A 21483-nucleotide genomic window follows, 5' to 3' on the forward strand; every position below is an offset into this window, starting at 1 on the left:
ACATAGCGTTTTCCTTGATGGCCAAAAAGCTCAATTTTAGTCTCATCTGACCAGAGTACCTTCTTCCATATGTTTGGGGAGTCTCCCACATGCCTTTTGGCGAACACCAAACATATTTGCTTATTTTTTTTCTTTAAGCAATGGCTTTTTCTGGCCACTCTTCTGTAAAGCCCAGCTCTGTGGAGTGTACGGCTTAAAGTGGTCCTATGGACAGATACTCCAATCTCCGCTGTGGAGCTTTGCAGCTCCTTCAGGGTTATCTTTGGTCTCTTTGTTGCCTCTGATTAATGCCCTCCTTGCCTGGTCTGTGAGTTTTGGTGGGCGGCCTCTCTTGGCAGGTTTGTTGTGGTGCCATATTCTTTCAATTTTTTAATAATGGATTTAATAGTGCTCTGTGGGATGTTCATAGTTTTGGATATTTTTTTATAACCCAACACTGATCTGTACTTCTCAACTTTGTCCCTGACCTGTTTGGAGAGCTCCTTGGTTTTCATGGTGCCGCTTGCTTGGTGGTGCCCCTTGCTTAGTGGTGTTGCAGACTCTGGGGCCCTTCAGAACACGTGTGTGTATATATACTGAGATCATGTGACACTTAAATAAAGTCCACCTGTGTGCAATCTAACTAATTATGTGACTTCTGAAGGTAATTGGTTGCACCAGATCTTATTTAGGGGCTTCATAGCAAAGGGGGTGAATACATATGCAGGCACCACTTTTCCGTGAATTTTTTTGAATTTCTTGAAACAAGTTATTTTTTTCATTTCAATTTACCAATTTGGACTATTTTGTGTATGTCCATTACATGAAATCCAAATAAAAATCTATTTAAATTACAGGTTGTAATGCAACAAAATAGGAAAAACGCCAAGGGGGATGAATCCAGGCTGGTTCGAATCCAGGCTCTGTCGCAGCCGGCCGCGACCGGGAGACTCATGGGCGGCGCACAATTGGCCCAGCGTCGTCCAGGGTAGGGGAGGGAATGGCCGGCAGGGATGTAGCTCAGTTGATAGAGCATGGCGTTTGCAACGCCAGGGTTGTGGGTTCGATTCCCACGGGGGGCCAGTATAAAAAAAAAATATGTATTCACTAACTGTAAGTCGCTCTGGATAAGAGCGTCTGCTAAATGACTAAAATGTAAATGTAAATGTAATACTTTTGCAAGGCAATGTAGATGGTATCATGAGGAAGGAAAATGATGTGGATATATTGTTGCAACATCTCAAGACATCAGTCAGGAAGTTAATGCTTGGTCGCAAATGGGTCTTCCAAATGGACAATGACCCCAAGCATACTTCCAAAGTTGTGGCAAAATGGCTTAAGGACAACAAAGTCAAGGTATTGGAGTGGCCATCACAAAGCCCTGACCTCAATCCTATAGAAAATGTGTGGGCAGAACTGAAAAAGCGTGTGCGAGCAAAGAGTTCACAAACCTTTTTTGATATACTAAGAGGACCGCTATTAGCATGTTTTAACCACTCCTATGTAAATGGTAGATTATCTGACACTCAAGAAGGTCTGATCTCATTATTACTGAAACAGGATACAAGTGGAAAATATAAAGATCCAGTCCATTAAAAAAATTGGAGGCCCCTTACACTTCAGTGTTGTGATGCACAAATTCTAGCAAAATGTATAGCGCATAGAATTAAAAAGGTATTGTCGAATATATTATTCATTCTAATCAGACAGGTTTTTTACAAGGAAGATACATTGGAGATAATATAAGGCAAGTATTGGAAACAATAGAACATTATGGAAAATCTGAGAAACCAGGCCTGCTATTCATAGCAGACTTCGAAAAGGCATTTGATAAAGTACGACTGGGGTTTATATATATAAATGCCTGGAGCATTTCAATTTTGATGAATCTCTTATAAAATGGGTCAAAATCATGTATAGTAACCCTAGGTGTAAAATAGTAAATAATGGCTATTTCTCAAAGGTTTAAACTGTCAAGAGGAGTGAAACAAGGTTGTCCACTATCGGCATATCTATTTATTGTGGCCATCGAGATGTTAGCTATTAAAATCAGATCCAACAATAATATCAGGGGATTAGAAATCCAGGGCTTAAAAACAAAGGTGTCATTGTACGCTGATGATTCATGTTTTCTTTTATATCCACAACTAGAATCACTCCACAGCCTCATAGAGGATCTAGATACATTTTCTAACCTCTCTGGATTACAACCAAATTATGACATGTGCTATATTATGTATTGGATCAATAAAAAATTTACATTGCCATGTAGTTTACCAATAAAATGGTCTGATGGTGATGTGGATATACTCGGAATACATATCCCAAAGGAAATAAATGATTTCACTTCAATAAATTATAATAGAAAGTTAGCAAAAATAGATAAGATCTTGCTACCATGGAAAGGTGGGTGCCTGTCAATTTGTGGAAAAATCACCCTGATTAACTCTTTAGTATTATCCCAGTTGACCTATTTGCTTATGGTCTTGCCTACACCTAGCGAACAGTTTAAAAAAAAATTATATTAGAAACAAATATTCCATTTTATTTGGAACGGCAAGCCAGACAAAATTAAACGGGCCTATTTATATAATGAATATGAATTCGGAGGACAGAAATTATTAAATATTAAAGCATTAGACCTATCACTAAAAGCTTCAGTCATACAAAAGTTATACTTAAATCCGAACTGGTTCTCAAGCAAATTAGTAAGATTGTCTCACCCAATGTTCAAGAATGGCCTTTTTCCCTTTATTCAGATTACAACCACTCACTTTCAGTTATTTGAAAAGGAAATCATCTCCCAGATATCACTATTTCTAAAACAAGCCATAGAAAGTTGGTTGCAATTTCAATTTAATCCTCCAGAAACGACAGAACAAATAATGCAACAAATATTGTGGTTAAACTCAAATATACTAATTGACATAACTTCTTTTTTTGACAATGTTTAAAAAATCTTTGTAAATGATATCATCGGTAGGACTAGTCGAGTTATGTCGCACATGCAGCTAACAAAAATATATGGAAATGTCTGCTCTACCCAAAATTACAACCAAATAATTGCAGCCTTACCGCAAAAATGGAAGAGGAAAGTGGAAGGAGGAGGAAGTAAGGAACTTGTCTGTCGGCCTTGCATTAAAGAACATAAATGGTTAAGGAAAACTGTGATAAATAAAAAGGTATATCAGTTTCATTTAAGGACCAAAGGATTGACAGCCGTCCCATATAGATTGCAAAATAGTTGGGAAGAGATTTTTGACGTACCGATCCCATGGCATAGTGTTTATGAACTGATACGCAAAACGACACCGGATTCAAAACTTAGAATCTTTCAATTTAAATTATTATATAAAATTCTTGCTACCAATAGAATGTTATTTATATGGGGGATACAATCTTCCCAGCTCTTCAGATTTTACTGCGAAGAGACAGAATCATTAGATCATTTGTTTTGGTTCTGTCCATTTGTAGCTTGTTTTTGGACACAGGTCCAGGAATGGCTAAAGGATTGCAATATTTACCTGGAGCTAACCCTGCAGATAGGGTGATCTGAAAAGTCAGTCAATCGATCAAGAACATAATAATACTATTAGCAAAAATGTTTATTTTCAATTCATGTAGAAACAATGAGAATAGAAAGGTTCAGAACTTTTGTAAGACATCACAGTACAGTTGAAATATATATGGCAAAAATAAATCCTATATGGATGGTGTTAAAAGATAGATGGGAGGTGTTGAATGGAATTGAAGGATGGGACTAATAACAACAAACAATAACAAGATAACTAATAATGTAGGCACGCTGTGTCCATAATAAGTGTATGGGTTGTAGGTTGGGAGCTTTTGTGAAGGAGCACAGTTAGAAAGATATGGCATATAGAAGCAAACCAGATGGACATCATGAAAATGATCGGAGAGGTTGAGAGTAGAATTTCAGGAGAAAGAACAAACAAAATGTAATTACTGTAAAATTGACTGTGTCCATAAAATGTAGATGGTGGGTATGGGCTGGAAGTAGAGGCCTAGGCGTTGTTGTTTACTCCAAGTGGGGAAAGGGTGGCGGGGTTGTAAAGTAATAAAGGGGAATATATATTTTTTTAAAGGATATGTATGCATGTACAGTGGGGAGAACAAGTATTTGATACACTGCCGATTTTGCAGGTTTTCCTACTTACAAAGCATGTAGAGGTCTGTAATTTTTATCATAGGTACACTTCAACTGTGAGAGACGGAATCTAAAACAAAAATCCAGAAAATCACATTGTATGATTTTTAAGTAATTAATTTGCATTTTATTGCATGACATAAGTATTTGATACATCAGAAAAGCAGAACTTAATATTTGGTACAGAAACCTTTGTTTGCAATTACAGAGATCATACGTTTCCTGTAGGTCTTGACCAGGTTTGCACACACTGCAGCAGGGATTGTGGCCCACTCCTCCATACAGACCTTCTCCAGATCCTTCAGGTTTCGGGGCTGTCGCTGGGCAATACGGACTTTCAGCTCCCTCCAAAGATTTTCTATTGGGTTCAGGTCTGGAGACTGGCTAGGCCACTCCAGGACCTTGAGATGCTTCTTACGGAGCCACTCCTTAGTTGCCCTGGCTGTGTGTTTCGGGTCGTTGTCATGCTGGAAGACCCAGCCACGACCCATCTTCAATGCTCTTACTGAGGGAAGGAGGTTGTTGGCCAAGATCTCGCGATACATGGCCCCATGCATCCTCCCCTCAATACGGTGCAGTCGTCCTGTCCCCTTTGCAGAAAAGCATCCCCAAAGAATGATGTTTCCACCTCCATGCTTCACGGTTGGGATGGTGTTCTTGGGGTTGTACTCATCCTTCTTCTTCCTCCAAACACGGCGAGTGGAGTTTAGACCAAAAGCTCTATTTTGTCTCATCAGACCACATGACCTTCTCCCATTCCTCCTCTGGATCATCCAGATGGTCATTGGCAAACTTCAGACGGGCCTGGACATGCGCTGGCTTGAGCAGGGGGACCTTGCGTGCGCTGCATGATTTTAATCCATGACGGCGTAGTGTGTTACTAATGGTTTTCTTTGAGACTGTGGTCCCAGCTCTCTTCAGGTCATTGACCAGGTCCTGCCGTGTAGTTCTGGGCTGATCCCTCACCTTCCTCATGATCATTGATGCCCCACGAGGTGAGATCTTGCATGGAGCCCCAGACCGAGGGTGATTGACCGTCATCTTGAACTTCTTCCATTTTCTAATAATTGCGCCAACAGTTGTTGCCTTCTCACCAAGCTGCTTGTCTATTGTCCTGCAGCCCATCCCAGCCTTGTGCAGGTCTACAATTTTATCCCTGATGTCCTTACACAGCTCTCTGGTCTTGGCCATTGTGGAGAGGTTGGAGTCTGTTTGATTGAGTGTGTGGACAGGTGTCTTTTATACAGGTAACGAGTTCAAACAGGTGCAGTTAATACAGGTAATGAGTGGAGAACAGGAGGGCTTCTTAAAGAAAAACTAACAGGTCTGTGAGAGCTGGAATTCTTACTGGCTGGTAGGTGATCAAATACTTATGTCATGCAATAAAATGCAAATTAATTACTTAAAAATCATACAATGTGATTTTCTGGATTTTTGTTTTAGATTCCGTCTCTCACAGTTGAAGTGTACCTATGATAAAAATTACAGACCTCTACATGCTTTGTAAGTAGGAAAACCTGCAAAATTGGCAGTGTATCAAATACTTGTTCTCCCCACTGTGTGTGTATATGTGTGTGTGTGTGTATATATATATATATATATTTATATTTTTTTTAACATGGGATTGAAAGTGATGCAGACAATTACATTGATGGAAGTTACAATCTATCTGCAATATTAAGCTGATCTACCCCCCAAAAAAATTAAAAAAGAGTTCGCACACAATTTAAAGGCAATGCTACCAAATAATAATTTAGTGTATGTAAACTTCTGACCCACTGGGAATGTGATGAAAGAAATAAAAGCTGAAATAAATCATTCTCTACTATTATTCTGACATTAAAATAAAGTGGTGATCCTAACTGACCTAAAACAGGGAGTTTTACTAGGATTAAATGTCAGTAATTGTGAAAAACTGAGTTTAAATGTATTTGGCGGAGGAGTATTTCTGTCTGTAATAAAGCCCTTTTTGTGGGGAAAACTCATTCTGATTGGCTGGGCCTGGCTCCCCAGTCGGTGGCCCTATGCCCTCCCAGGCCCACCCATGGCCGCGCCCCTGCCTCATGTGGAATCCATAGATTAGGGCCTAATTTATTTATTTCAATTGACTGATTTCCTTATATGAACTGTATCTCAGCAAAATCGTTTACATTGTTGCATGTTGCGTTTATATTTTTGTTCAGTATACTTACTAATGGTGAATCTCTGATGAATAATTACTAGTGGTGAATCTTTTTGAATTCTAGATCTTCCACTTAAGTACGCTGGAGGAGCGCTTCTCTCGCCTGTGGACACAGTGTCAACGCTGTCAGGGCTCTCTCCATGAGGATGTGCTCTGTACCAGGTACACACACACACGCACGCACACGCAAAGCATACAACTGGTATACAGATGTGTGTGTTTGAAAGTTAATTTGCCGGTACATCGTTAGGGTGACTCTTGCAGGGTGATGTCAAGCTCCAAGTTTGTTTACAATCTAAAGATAGTGGGGGAAAAAAGTATTTAGTCAGCCACCAATTGTGCAAGTTCTCCCACTTAAAAAGATGAGAGGCCTGTAATTTTCATCATAGGTACACGTCAACTATGACAGACAAATTGAGAGAGAAAAAATCCTGAAAATCACATTGTAGGATTTTTAATGAATTTATTTGCAAATTATGGTGGAAAATAAGTATTTGGTCACCTACAAACAAGCAAGATTTCTGGCTCTCACAGACCTGTAACTTCTTTAAGAGGCTCCTCTGTCCTCCACTCGTTACCTGTATTAATGGCACCTGTTTGAACTTGTTATCAGTATAAAAGACACCTGTCCACAACCTCAAACAGTCACACTCCAAACTCCACTATGGCCAAGACCAAAGAGCTGTCAAAGGACACCAGAAACAAAATTGTAGACCTGCACCAGGCTGGGAAGACTGAATCTGCAATAGGTAAGCAGCTTGGTTTGAAGAAATCAACTGTGGGAGCAATTATTAGGAAATGGAAGACATACAAGACCACTGATAATCTCCCTCGATCTGGGGCTCCACGCAAGATCTCACCCCGTGGGGTCAAAATGATCACAAGAACGGTGAGCAAAAATCCCAGAACCACACGGGGGGACCTAGTGAATGACCTGCAGAGAGCTGGGACCAAAGTAACAAAGCCTACCATCAGTAACACACTACGCCGCCAGGGACTCAAATCCTGCAGTGCCAGATGTGTCCCCCTGCTTAAGCCAGTACATGTCCAGGCCCGTCTGAAGTTTGCTAGAGTGCATTTGGATGATCCAGAAGAGGATTGGGAGAATGTCATATGGTCAGATGAAACCAAAATAGAACTTTTTGGTAAAAACTCAACTCGTCGTGTTTGGAGGACAAAGAATGCTGAGTTGCATCCAAAGAACACCATACCTATTGTGAAGCATGGGGGTGAAAACATCATGCTTTGGGGCTGTTTTTCTGCAAAGGGACCAGGACGACTGATCCGTGTAAAGGAAAGAATGAATGGGGCCATGTATCGTGAGATTTTGAGTGAAAACCTCCTTCCATCAGCAAGGGCATTGAAGATGAAACGTGGCTGGGTCTTTCAGCATGACAATGATCCCAAACACACCGCCCGGGCAACGAAGGAGTGGCTTCGTAAGAAGCATTTCAAGGTCCTGGAGTGGCCTAGCCAGTCTCCATATCTCAACCCCATAGAAAATCTTTGGAGGGAGTTGAAAGTCCGTGTTGCCCAGCGACAGCCCCAAAACATCACTGCTCTAGAGGAGATCTGCATGGAGGAATGGGCCAAAATACCAGCAACAGTGTGTGAAAACCTTGTGAAGACTTACAGAAAACGTTTGACCTGTGTCATTGCCAACAAAGGGTATATAACAAAGTATTGATAAACTTTTGTTATTGACCAAATACTTATTTTCCACCATAATTTGCAAATAAATTCATTAAAAATCCTACAATGTGATTTTCTGGAGAAAAAAAAATCTCATTTTGTCTGTCATAGTTGACGTGTACCTATGATGAAAATTACAGGCCTCATCTTTTTAAGTGGGAGAACTTGCACAATTGGTTGCTGACTAAATACATTTTTCCCCCACTGTAACTTAAGTAAATAAATACGTAGGTGACATTTCTGAAATAGGAGATACAATATATTAACTTCTGAAAGGGAATCTTTAATGCACCTAAAATGTGCAACGTCTGTACAAGCAGCACAGACTTATGTACTGTTGGACAATTACCACACAGACCCACTCTGAAATACACATCAACATATCTGTTACACACAGACCCACTCTGAAATATTCATCAACATATCTATTACACACAGTCCCACTCTGAAAAAAAAAAAAAAAAGCAGACATTGAATATCCCTTTGAGCATGGTGAAGTTATTAATTACATTTTGGATGGTGTATCAATACACCCAGTCACTACAAAGATACAGGTGTCCTTCCTAACTCAGTTGCCAGCATATTGGCTAACTTTAAAACAGTTACAGAGTTTAATGGCTGTGATAGGAGAAAACTGAGGATGGATGAAAAGAAGCCTGTTTAGAATAAAAATATTCCAAAACATGCATCATGTTTGCAGTAAGACACAATAAAATAAAACAACACAACATGTGGCAAATAAAATGTATGTCCTGAATACAGTGTTATGTTTGGAGCAAATACAACACATCACTGAGAACCACTCTACACATTTTCAATCTTGGTAGTGACTGCATCATGTTATGGGTATGCTTGTCATCGTCACAGATTTGTTTTTTTTTAAGAGACAAAATAGAGAAACACAGCAAAATCCTAGAGGAAAACCTGGTTCAGTCTGCTTTCAAACAGACATTGGGAGACAAATTCACATTTCAGCAGGACAATAACCTAAAACACAAGGTCAAATATACACTGGATATGCTTACCAAGACGACATTGAATGTTCCTGAGTGGCCTAGTTACAATTTTGACTTAAATCGGCTTGATAATCTATGGCAAGACTTGAAAATGGCTGTCTAGCAATGATCAACAACCAACTTGACAGAGCTTGAAGAATAAATAAAAGAATAATGTGCAAATATTGTACAATCCAGGTGTGCAAAGCTCTTAGACTTACCCAGAAAGACTCACAGCTGTAATCGCTGCCAAAGGTTATTCTAACATGTATTGACTGAGGAGGTTAATATCACCACTCTTAAATATCAAATCAAATTGTATTGGTCACATACACATATTTAGCAATGTTTATTGCGGGTGTAATGAAATGCTTGTGTTCCTAGCTCCAACAGTGCAGTAGGATCTAACAAATCACAACAATACACACATCTAAAAGTTAAAATAATATAATTAAGAAATAAATAAATATTAGGAGGAACAGCACAGGTGAAACACCTTCAACCCCTGTAACACAGTTCAGCCCCCCAGTAACCAAGTTCTCAGAGCAGCAGTCCCTTAAAAAGCATGGGCTGACGCACACCCAAACATCTTTGTAGGTTCTGACGGAGGTTAAACTGTATAAAAATAATGTTGCACACTCTATATACAGTGGGGAGAACAAGTATTTGATACACTGCCGATTTTGCAGGTTTTCCTACTTACAAAGCATGTAGAGGTCTGTAATTTTTATCATAGGTACACTTCAACTGTGAGAGACGGAATCTAAAACAAAAATCCAGAAAATCACATTGTATGATTTTTAAGTAATTAATTTGCATTTTATTGCATGACATAAGTATTTGATCACCTACCAACCAGTAAGAATTCCGGCTCTCACAGACCTGTTCGTTTTTCTTTAAGAAGCCCTCCTGTTCTCCACTCATTACCTGTATTAACTGCACCTGTTTGAACTCGTTACCTGTATAAAAGACACCTGTCCACACACTCAATCAAACAGACTCCAACCTCTCCACAATGGCCAAGACCAGAGAGCTGTGTAAAGACATCAGGGATAAAATTGTAGACCTGCACAAGGCTGGGATTGGCTACAGGACAATAGGCAAGCAGCTTGGTGAGAAGGCAACAACTGTTGGCGCAATTATTAGAAAATGGAAGAAGTTCAAGATGACGGTCAATCACCCTCGGTCTGGGGCTCCATGCAAGATCTCACCTCGTGGGGCATCAATGATCATGAGGAAGGTGAGGGATCAGCCCAGAACTACACGGCAGGACCTGGTCAATGACCTGAAGAGAGCTGGGACCACAGTCTCAAAGAAAACCATTAGTAACACACTACGCCGTCATGGATTAAAATCCTGCAGCGCACGCAAGGTCCCCCTGCTCAAGCCAGCGCATGTCCAGGCCCGTCTGAAGTTTGCCAATGACCATCTGGATGATCCAGAGGAGGAATGGGAGAAGGTCATGTGGTCTGATGAGACAAAAATAGAGCTTTTTGGTCTAAACTCCACTCGCTGTGTTTGGAGGAAGATGAAGGATGAGTACAACCCCAAGAACACCATCCCAACCGTGAAGCATGGAGGTGGAAACATCATTCTTTGGGGATGCTTTTCTGCAAAGGGGAAAGGACGACTGCACCGTATTGAGGGGAGGATGGATGGGGCCATGTATCGCGAGATCTTGGCCAACAACCTCCTTCCCTCAGTAAGAGCATTGAAGATGGGTCGAGGCTGGGTCTTCCAGCATGACAACGACCAGAACACACAGCCAGGGCAACTAAGGAGTGGCTCCGTAAGAAACATCTCAAGGTCCTGGAGTGGCCTAGCCAGTCTCCAGACCTGAACCCAATAGAACATCTTTGGAGGGAGCTGAAAGTCCGTATTGCCCAGCGACAGCCCCGAAACCTGAAGGATCTGGAGAAGGTCTGTATGGAGGAGTGGGCCAAAATCCCTGCTGCATTGTGTGCAAACCTGGTCAAGACCTACAGGAAACGTATGATCTCTGTAATTGCAAACAAAGGTTTCTTTACCAAATATTAAGTTCTGCTTTTCTAATGTATCGAATACTTATGTCATGCAATAAAATGCAAATTAATTACTTAAAAATCATACAATGTGATTTTCAGGATTTTTGACCTCTTTTTGCTTTGTAAGTAGGAAAACCTGCAAAATCGGCAGTGTATCAAATACTTGTTCTCCCCACTGTAGGTTGTATAAACAAATTTGCGAGCATATCTATTGAAAAAATAGCTAAATAGTCCAATAACATCAAAGATCCACCACCATATTTTACAGTAGGTTTGGGGTTATTTTCTGCTCATGCATTCTCATTTCCACGCCAAACCCACCGCTAGTGTGCGTGGCCAAAGAGCTCTATTTTCATCGATCTTTGATGTTTGATGTTATGGGGCTATTTTGCTTCCACTGTTCCTGGGGCCCCTTGTTAAGGTCATGAAGTACCAGGATATTTTTGCCAAAAACCTGGTTGCTTCTGCCAGGAGGCTGAAACTTGGTTGCAAGTGGATCTTCCAGCAAGACAATAACCCCAAGCACACATCAAAATCCACAAAGAAATTTCAATTGGCCACAAAATCAACATTTTGCAATGGCCATCTCAGTCTACGGACTTGAAACCCATTGAAAACCTGTGGTTTGAATTGAAGAGGGTAGTCCATAAACGCAGACGAAGGATATCAAGGATCAGGAAGGATTCTATATGGAGGAATGGTCTAAGATCCCTCACATTGTGTTTCCAACTCATAAAACCTTTTAGAAAAAGGCTCAGTATCCTCGCAAGGTGAGGTATTGAAACAGGAGGAAAAATTTATTACTTAAACAAATTCTCTTTCTCTGATCAGTTGTATTCGTATAAAATAATATAATTTCCCATTTTTATGGAGCATACAATATAGCTCAGTATTTTAATTATTTATTTGATAAATTTTTCCTCATCTTTATCAAGGTTGTCAATAATTTAGGACCCCCACTATTATATTTATTATTATGATTATTATTATTAAGTAAATGTTGCTTTCCCTCCCTCTGTCTAGCCGGGACTGTCCCATATTCTACATGAGGAAGAAGGTACAGAAAGACCTGGATGATCAGGAGAAGCTGGTGTCTCGCTTTGGATGGTGACAGGCAGACGCAACAGAGACTCCATATTCACCGGCTCCCCTCTCTCTCCCTTGGTCCCCTCTCTCGCTCCCCACTCCCTCTCTCTCCTGGAAAGGATTTGTACTGTATTGTCTTCTTGTAAGAATTATAAATGTTAAACGATATTCTTGAAATATGAATCTAAATAAATGTTTTTGTAGAAATGTCTTGTCATTGTTGTCTGTCTTCAGTCTAGAAGACCTCAGTTGCATTGAACCAAAAGTATGTTGGTGGATTTTGTAATATGTTGAGTACTAAAGGTTGTGTAGTGGGCATTTGACAATAACCAATGAAAGCAGCAGGTAATTTTTTACTGTGCACTTCTAATAGGCTACAGTTCAGGGATCCAATGGCATGTGTTAATAGACTAGGGCCTGTATTTATGAACCATCTCAGTAGGGGTTCTGATCTAGGATAGGGTTTGCAAAGGGAGGGTATTTTTTTATTTTACCTTTATTTAACTAGGCAAGTCAGTTAAGAACAAATTCTTATTTTCAATGACGGCCTACCCCAGCCAAACCCGGACGACGCTGGGCCAATTATGCGCCGCCCTATGGGACTCCCAATCACGGCTGGATTGTGATACAGCCTGGAATCGAACCAGGGTCTGTAGTGACGCCTCTAGCGTTGAGATGCAGTGCCTTAGACCGCTGCGCCACTCGGGAGCCCAAGTGCATTCTGAAAGTATTCAGACCCCTAGACCTCTTCCACATTTTGTTATGTTACAGCCTTATTCTAAAATGGATTAAATAGTTTTTTTCCCCCCTCAGCAATCTACACACATTACCCCATAATGACAAAGCAAAAACAGGTTTTTAATTTTGGGGGGAAATGTATACAAAATAAACGGAAATATGACATTTACATACAGTGGGGGGAAAAAAGTATTTAGTCAGCCACCAATTGTGCAAGTTCTCCCACTTAAAAAGATGAGAGGCCTGTAATTTTCATCATAGGTACACGTCAACTATGACAGACATAGAGATTTTTTTTCTCCAGAAAATCACATTGTAGGATTTTTTATGAATTTATTTGCAAATTATGGTGGAAAATAAGTATTTGGTCACCTACAAACAAGCAAGATTTCTGGCTCTCACAGACCTGTAACTTCTTCTTTAAGAGGCTCCTCTGTCCTCCACTCGTTACCTATATTAATGGCACCTGTTTGAACTTGTTATCAGTATAAAAGACACCTGTCCACAACCTCAAACAGTCACACTCCAAACTCCACTGTGGCCAAGACCAAAGTGCTGTCAAATGACACCAGAAACAAAATTGTAGACCTGCACCAGGCTGGGAAGACTGAATCTGCAATAGGTAAGCAGCTTGGTTTGAAGAAATCAACTGTGGGAGCAATTATTAGGAAATGGAAGACATACAAGACCACTGATAATCTCCCTCGATCTGGGGCTCCACGCAAGATCTCACCCCGTGGGGTCAAAATTATCACAAGAACGGTGAGCAAAAATCCCAGAACCACACGGGGGGGACCTAGTGAATGACCTGCAGAGAGCTGGGACCAAAGTAACAAAGCCTACCATCAGTAACACACTACGCTGCCAGGGACTCAAATCCTGCAGTGCCAGACGTGTCCCCCTGCTTAAGCCAGTACATGTCCAGGCCCGTCTGAAGTTTGCTAGAGTGCATTTGGATGATCCAGAAGAGGATTGGGAGAATGTCATATGGTCAGATGAAACCAAAATAGAACTTTTTGGTAAAAACTCAACTCGTCGTGTTTGGAGGACAAAGAATGCTGAGTTGCATCCAAAGATCACCATACCTACTGTGAAGCATGGGGGGTGGAAACATCATGCTTTGGGGCTGTTTTTCTGCAAAGGGACCAGGACGACTGATCCGTGTAAAGGAAAGAATGAATGGGGCCATGTATCGTGAGATTTTGAGTGAAAACCTCCTTCCATCAGCAAGGGCATTGAAGATGAAACGTGGCTGGGTCTTTCAGCATGACAATGATCCCAAACACACCGCCCGGGCAATGAAGGAGTGGCTTTGTAAGAAGCATTTCAAGGTCCTGGAGTGGCCTAGCCAGTCTCCATATCTCAACCCCATAGAAAATCTTTGGAGGGAGTTGAAAGTCCGTGTTGCCCAGCGACAGCCCCAAAACATCACTGCTCTAGAGGAGATCTGCATGGAGGAATGGGCCAAAATACCAGCAACAGTGTGTGAAAACCTTGTGAAGACTTACAGAAAACGTTTGACCTGTGTCATTGCCAACAAAGGGTATATAACAAAGTATTGAGAAACTTTTGTTATTGACCAAATACTTATTTTCCACCATAATTTGCAAATAAATTCATTAAAAATCCTACAATGTGATTTACTGGGGAAAAAAATCTCAATTTGTCTGTCATAGTTGACGTGTACCTATGATGAAAATTACAGGCCTCTCTCATCTTTTTAAGTGGGAGAACTTGCACAATTGGTGGCTGACTAAATACTTTTTTTCCCCACTGTAAGTATTCAGACCCTTTACTCAGTACTTTGGCAGCGATTACAGCCTCGAGTCTTCTTGGGTATGAAGCTACAAGCTTGGCACACCTGTATTTGGGGAGTTTCTCCCATTATTCTGTGCAGATCCCCTCAAGCTCTGTCAGGTTGGATGGGGAGCGTCGAGTGTTAGAAACCTCAAGTATCATCTATGGAAACAGGATGCACCTGAGCTCTCATAGCAAAGGGTCTGAATACTTATGTAAATTAGGTATTTCTGTTATTTATTTGTAATACATATGCAAAAAAAGTCTAAAAACCTGTTTTCACTTTGTCATTATGGGGTATTATGTGTAGATTGATGACATTTTTATTTAATCAATTTTAGAATAAGGCTATAATGTAACAATGTGGAAAAAAGGGAAAGGGGTCTGGATTCTTTCCGAATGCACTGTATTACAGCAAACTTTCTAAGTTTACAAGTAAACTACCAGAATTGTGGTATCTTTCAAAGATAAAATGTAATCTATCACAAGACCTATAGTGGCCCTTTTGGGTACTTCAGATTATCACAGGTGTCTGTAATTATCTCTGGCCCTTGTTGAAATTGTTAAATGAGATGATTTTCAAATAACAAAATCTTGACGAAGCTGTAAAATATCCTGACTATAAACCATCAATTTAGTGAATACTATTAGTGTTTTAATGAGGGTTTCAGCATGAAATATCCTGTTTTTTTTACACCCATTTATTTTACAATGTCTATGTATTTTTTGTCTATTTTGGCGTCAAACTGGTGGCAGTTGTGAAGAAAGTAAATAGTTAGAGTTGCAGAAGTAATTGAAAATAATGTCATTGTTGATTACACTTTTTTTAAATTAGGCTATTTTCTCTTGAAACATATGGTCCATCTACTAGAAACTCATAGACCATAGTACTTCAGTCTCCCCTGTTTTTTCAGTGGCAGCTGTAAGCGGCGGTATTGTCAAGCAGTGGTGTTGTTCTGCCGAGTTGTTCTGTGGAGTTGTTCCAGGAATCACTGCCCTTGATAGTATCACTGCCCTTGATAGTATCACTGCTCTAGATAGTATCACTGCTCTAAATAGTATCACTGCTCTAAATAGTATCACTGCTCTTGCTAGTCTCACTGATCTTGCTAGTCTCACTGCTCTTGATATTATCACTGCCCTTGCTAGTCTCACTGCTCTTGCTAGTCTCACTGCCCTTGATAGTCTCACTGCCCTTGATAGTGTCACTGCTCTTACTAGTATCACTGCTCTTGCTAGTATCGGCCTTAAGGCCTTCGTCAGAGATTGAATGTTTTTAATTTGCCCCCTCATGTAGACATTGCTCCACCCACATCCGTTCAATGCATTGGATGGGGTTGGAGTCGAGGGAAAATAATGTTACCATATAACAATGTGCATTTCATAAGTATTCTAATAAAGTGTGTACATAAAACGTATTAAACACGTCTGTAAAACCACAATGAGGACATCGACATATCAAGTAAGTTTTCATAAATCATTGGGAACAGTGCAAGAAAAAACGTCAGAGTAATCTGAAGTGGTGACATTTAATTCATGTTCACATTTAAAACATAACATGCATGGGCATTTCATCATTAAGACCTTGTATAATGTTTTTGGATTTTCACCCTCCAGACATTCTCTTTTGTATTAGTTAGATCACCTCTTGTTAGAGCTGATTTGGACATATTTGTTTAAAAGACAACATACAGAGCTCCATGTACGTGTGTGTAAATATATGAAATATGAGTGTATATGATTAAATATTAGGTACCTACCTGTATGATTTATATTTACCTGATTGAGATATATTCCTTTGTTATTAGTGTAACTTAGCTTTTGGCTCCCCCTCTTGCCCATTTATTGTACTGCGGTAATTGTGTTAGTGATAGGATAAAGGCAGGAAGTTGGGCCTTCGGGGGAGGGGAGTCCTAGCTAGACGCGGGAGCGGTATAGTCTTTTGACCATACAGGCATACAGACAAACATAAAATGTTCCATCACAGGAGAACGAGAGGTTTGCCTATTTTATTTTTTAAACCTTTATTTAACTAGGCAAGTCAGTTAAGAACAAATTCTTATTTACAATGACTGCCTACCCCCCCAGCCAAACCCTCACCTAACCAGGACGACGCTGGGCCAATTGTGCGCCGCCCTATGGGCCAGTTGTGACACAGCCTGGGAACAAACCAGGGTCTGTAGTGACGCCTATAGCACTACAATACAGTGCCTTAGACCGCTAAGCCACTCGGGAGGCAAATAACGCAACCCACACGGACATTTAATCATGTAGATAACATGGGTGGAGGTGCACGTAATAATGTTATTTTCCTGTATGTTTGTGGCAGAAATATTCACACTTCATTATATTGCCTCTGCATTTATAGCTACCATTCGCAAGAGGGCATAAAAGATCCTGGTCGTTTTCTTTTGTGGTTGGCATGGGCCTACTTGTCGCGTAAATTGCAACCTCTTTTACATACAAAAGTGGTGGGTTCTTAAATTCAGCTGGCAAAGATGTGTCCCATGATAAACCATGCCAGTGTTTCTTGACAGCGTCTCCCACTTTGCGCGAGTTGAAAGTATATGTGGTGGTGAACATTAGTGTTCTTTAGCTGTAGTGACGAAGGTCTTCAGGGCGATACATAAAGCTGAAGCAAGAGCAGTGTGCGGGTTCATTAATTTTTCTCATCTTATTCAACTGTTACCATGCACCTGCAACAAAGATAAATCAGATGTGGGAGTGACTTTTGAGTTGTGTTACAGACAAAAATGTTAGTGGATTACATTTCGATTTTTTTTGTCATTGGCTTACATATGATAGCCCATAATATCAAAGAGGAATAATGTTTTTCAAAATATTTACCAATTAATTAACACTAGAACCACTAAAGCAGTCATTGTGACTGCTCATGAATTGAATGTATTTATTACTCTGCCATTTTTTTGTCATGCTCCCTCTTTGCTTGACTTTTCAAAAAATAAAGTATATATAACACACTGTCTGTGTTAGAATGTTAATATCACTAACAGAACTGAAGTTATAACCAGTTTTAGGAGGGCATGTCATTTTTCTGAATGGTTTTCCCCTCACCACGCACCAAACACTGCCATCAATGCATGGAAAGAAAATGTGTTTTTTTAGTCACATTTTTGGACATCTGTCAAGAATGAGAAAGGATTAAACAGGTTTTAAATCAACTTGTGAATTTTATTGAATGTATATGTTCTACCCTTGATGTAATAACATGAAAATAATTGGCAGATTATTCTCAATTATTTATTAACAGCTGGATGTGTGTGTTCCCTGATGTGCTCTGGGTCTCTTCACACTGGGGACAGGTCAAACGGACAGGGAGCCACTGCAGGGAGAGCGAGAGAGAGGGTTTAACCACAACACACAGGAAACGATGAGGAAGAGAATGTTTCCCCTCCGCGGTGCTGATGACTATTTAGGTCTGCTCAAACAGGACTAGTATAGGCTCAGTGCACTACCTTTTTATTCTGATTCATCAGGGGGGTGCTGCAGCACCCTACGAGCCCCTACATCCCACGGCTATGGGCCTTACCCTTGTGTGACACTGCATTGTGCAACCTTGGAGGAGTCCTCTAGATATTGAACAAAATAGAACACTTATGACTAAAATACATGATATTCACCTACAGTTCAGAAGGTGACTTGAGGAATCCTGGCATAAATACAGTATGACTACAATAATGTACCAGTAGGTACTTTTTCCTCACAGCTATCCTCCCTTCAGTGTTCTCTCTGCTATCCTCCCTTCAGGGGACACTGTAAAGTCCATGGAAAATAAGAGCACTTCTTCCCAGCTGCCCACTGCACTGAGGCTAGGAAACACTATCACCACCGATAAATCTACAATAATCGAGAATTTCAACAAGCATTTTGCTACGGCTGGCCATGCTTTCCACCTGGCTACCACTACCCCGGCCACCAGCTCTGCACCCTCCGCTGCAACTTGCCCATGCCCCCCGCTTCTCCTTCACACAAATCCAGACAGCTGATGTTCTAAAAGAGTTGCAAAATCTGGACCCCTACAAATCATCTGGGCTAGACAATCTGGACCCTTTCTTTCTAAAACTAGCCACGAAATTGTCGCAACCCCCTATTACTAGCCTGTTCAACCTCTCTTTCGTAACGTCTGAGATCCCCAGAGATTGGAAAGCTGCCGCGGTCATCCCCCTCTTCAAAGGGGGTGACACTCTAGATCCAAACTGTTACAGACCCATATCCATCCTGCCCTGCCTTTCAAAAGTTTTTGAAAGCCAAGTCAACAAACAGATCACCGACCATTTCGAATCCCACCGTACCTTCTCCGCTATGCAATCCGGTTTCCGAGCTGGTCATGGGTGCACTTCAGCCACGCTCAAGGTCCTAAACGATATTATAACCGCGATCGATAATAGACAGTACTGTGCAGCCGTTTTCATTGACCTGGCCAAGGCTTTCGACTCTGTCAACCACCGCATTCTTATTGGCAGACTAAATAGCCTTGGTTTCTCAAATGACTGCCTCGCCTGGTTCACCAACTACTTCTCAGATAGAGTTCAATGTGTCAAATCGGAGGGCCTGTTGTCTGGACCTATGGCAGTCTCTATGGGGGTGCCACAGGGTTCAATTCTTGGGCCGACTCTTTTCTCTGTGTATATCAATGACGTCGCTCTTGCTGCTGGTGACTCTCAGATCCACCTCTACGCAGACGACACCATTTTGTATACATCTGGCCCTTCATTGGACACTGTGTTAACAAACCTCCAAACGAGCTTCAATTCCATACAACACTCCTTCAGTAGCCTCCAACTGCTCTTAAACACTAGTAAAACTAAATGCATGCTCTTCAACCGAACGCTGCTTGCACCCGCCCACCCGACTAGAATCACTACACTCGACGGGTCTGACCTAGAGTATGTGGACAACTACAAATATCTAGGTGTCTGGTTAGACTGTAAACTCTCCTTCCAGACTCACATTAAGAATCTCCAATCCAAAGTTAAATCTAGAATCGGTTTCCTATTTCGCAACAAAGCCTCCTTCACTCATGCAGCCAAACATGCCCCCGTAAAACTGAATATCCTACCGATCCTTGACTTCGGCGATGTCATTTACAAAATAGCCTCCAACACTCTACTCAGCAAATTGGATGTAGTCTATCACAGTGCCATCCGTTTTGTCTCCAAAGCCCCATATAATACCCACCACTGTGACCTGTACGCTCTTGTTGGCTGGTCCTCACTACATATTCGTCGCCAAACCCACTGGCTCCAGGCCATCTATAAATCACTGCTAGGCAAATCCCCGCCTTATCTTAGCTCATTGGTCACCATAGCAACACCCACCCGTAGTCTGCGCTCCAGCGGGTATATCTCACTGGTCATCCCCAAAGCCAACACCTCCTTTGGCCGCAATTCCTTCCAGTTCTCTGCTGCCAATGACTGGAACAAATTGCAAAAATCTCTGAAGCTGGAGACACTTATCTCCCTCACTAACTTTAAGCATCAGTTGTCAGAGCACCTTACCGATCACTGCACCTGTACATAGCCCATCTGAAATTAGCCCGCCCAACTACCTCATCCCTATATTGTTATTTATTTTGCTCATTTGTACCCCAGTATCTCTATTTGCACATCATCTCTTGCACATCTATCATTCCAGTGTTAATACTAATTGTAATTATTTTGCACTATAGCCTATTTTATTGCCTTACCTCCATAACTTGCTAAATTTGCACACACTGTATATATATATGTATTTCTGTTGTATTTTTTTACTTTGTTTTGTTTTACCCCATATGTAACTCTGTGTTGTTGTTTTTATCGCACTGCTTTGCTTTATCTTGGCCAGGTCGCAGTTGTAAATGAGAACTTGTTCTCAACTGGTTTACCTGGTTAAATAAAGGTGAAATAAAAAAATATAAAAAAATTCAGTGTTCTCTCTGCTATCCTCCCTTCAGTGATCCCTCTGCTATCCTCCCTTCAGTGTTCTGTCTGCTAACCTCCCTTCAGTGTTCCCTCTGCTATCCTCCCTTCAGTGTTCCCTCTGCTATCCTCCCTTCAGTGTTCTGTCTGCTATCCTCCCTTCAGTGTTCTCTCTGCTATTCTTCCTTCAGTGTTCCCTCTGCTATCCTCCCTTCAGTGTTCCCTCTGCTATCCTCCCTTTGAGAGTTGGCACTATGGTAGCATTCTCCTGGCATCTGCCAAACCCAGATTCGTCCGTCCGACTGCCAGATGGTGAAGCGTGATTCATCACTCCAGAGAACACGTTTCCACGTTTCCACTGCTCCAAAGTCCAATGACAGCCAGCTTTACACCACTCCAGCCGACGCTTGGCATTGCACATGGTGATCTTTAGCTTGTGTTAAGCTGCCCTTTCATGGAAATCCATTTCATGAAGCTCCCGACAAACAGTTATTGTGCGGACGTTGCTTCCAGAGGAAGTTCTGGTCCAGAAGGTTGTGTGTTTATACCTCTATCTGGTCTAGAAGGTTGTGTTAATACCTCTATCTGGTCTAGAAGGTTGTGTTAATACCTCTATCTGGTCTAGAAGGTTGTGTTTATACATCTATCTGGTCTAGAAGGTTGTGTTTATACCTCTATCTGGTCTAGAAGGTTGTGTTAATACCTCTATCTGGTCTAGAAGGTTGTGTTTATACATCTATCTGGTCTAGAAGGTTGTGTGTTTATACCTCTATCTGGTCCAGAAGGTTGTGTTTATACCTCTATCTGGCAATCCACCAAATTCACTTCAATATTCACCACCAACATTGACCAGTCAATGCTCAAATTAAATGAGTGTCTAAACCAAAGCTTTATTTATCTTGAG

The 21483-nt window shown here is 41.1% G+C and overlaps 1 protein-coding gene across 1 annotated transcript in view; it reads left to right on the top strand.

The window, feature by feature from the left end:
- Positions 1–12323, top strand: part of LOC123482632 (DNA polymerase delta catalytic subunit-like) — a 36071-nt gene extending 23748 nt beyond the window's left edge. Inside the window, 2 exon segments of the mRNA XM_045211020.1 lie at positions 6394–6491; positions 12064–12323. Coding sequence (XP_045066955.1) covers positions 6394–6491; positions 12064–12151 — 186 coding nt within the window. The 3' untranslated portion in view covers positions 12152–12323.
- The last annotated feature ends 9160 nt before the right edge of the window (positions 12324–21483 follow it).

This window comes from Coregonus clupeaformis, chromosome 35, assembly GCF_020615455.1.
Source record: "Coregonus clupeaformis isolate EN_2021a chromosome 35, ASM2061545v1, whole genome shotgun sequence".
Taxonomy (NCBI): Eukaryota; Metazoa; Chordata; class Actinopteri; order Salmoniformes; family Salmonidae; genus Coregonus; species Coregonus clupeaformis.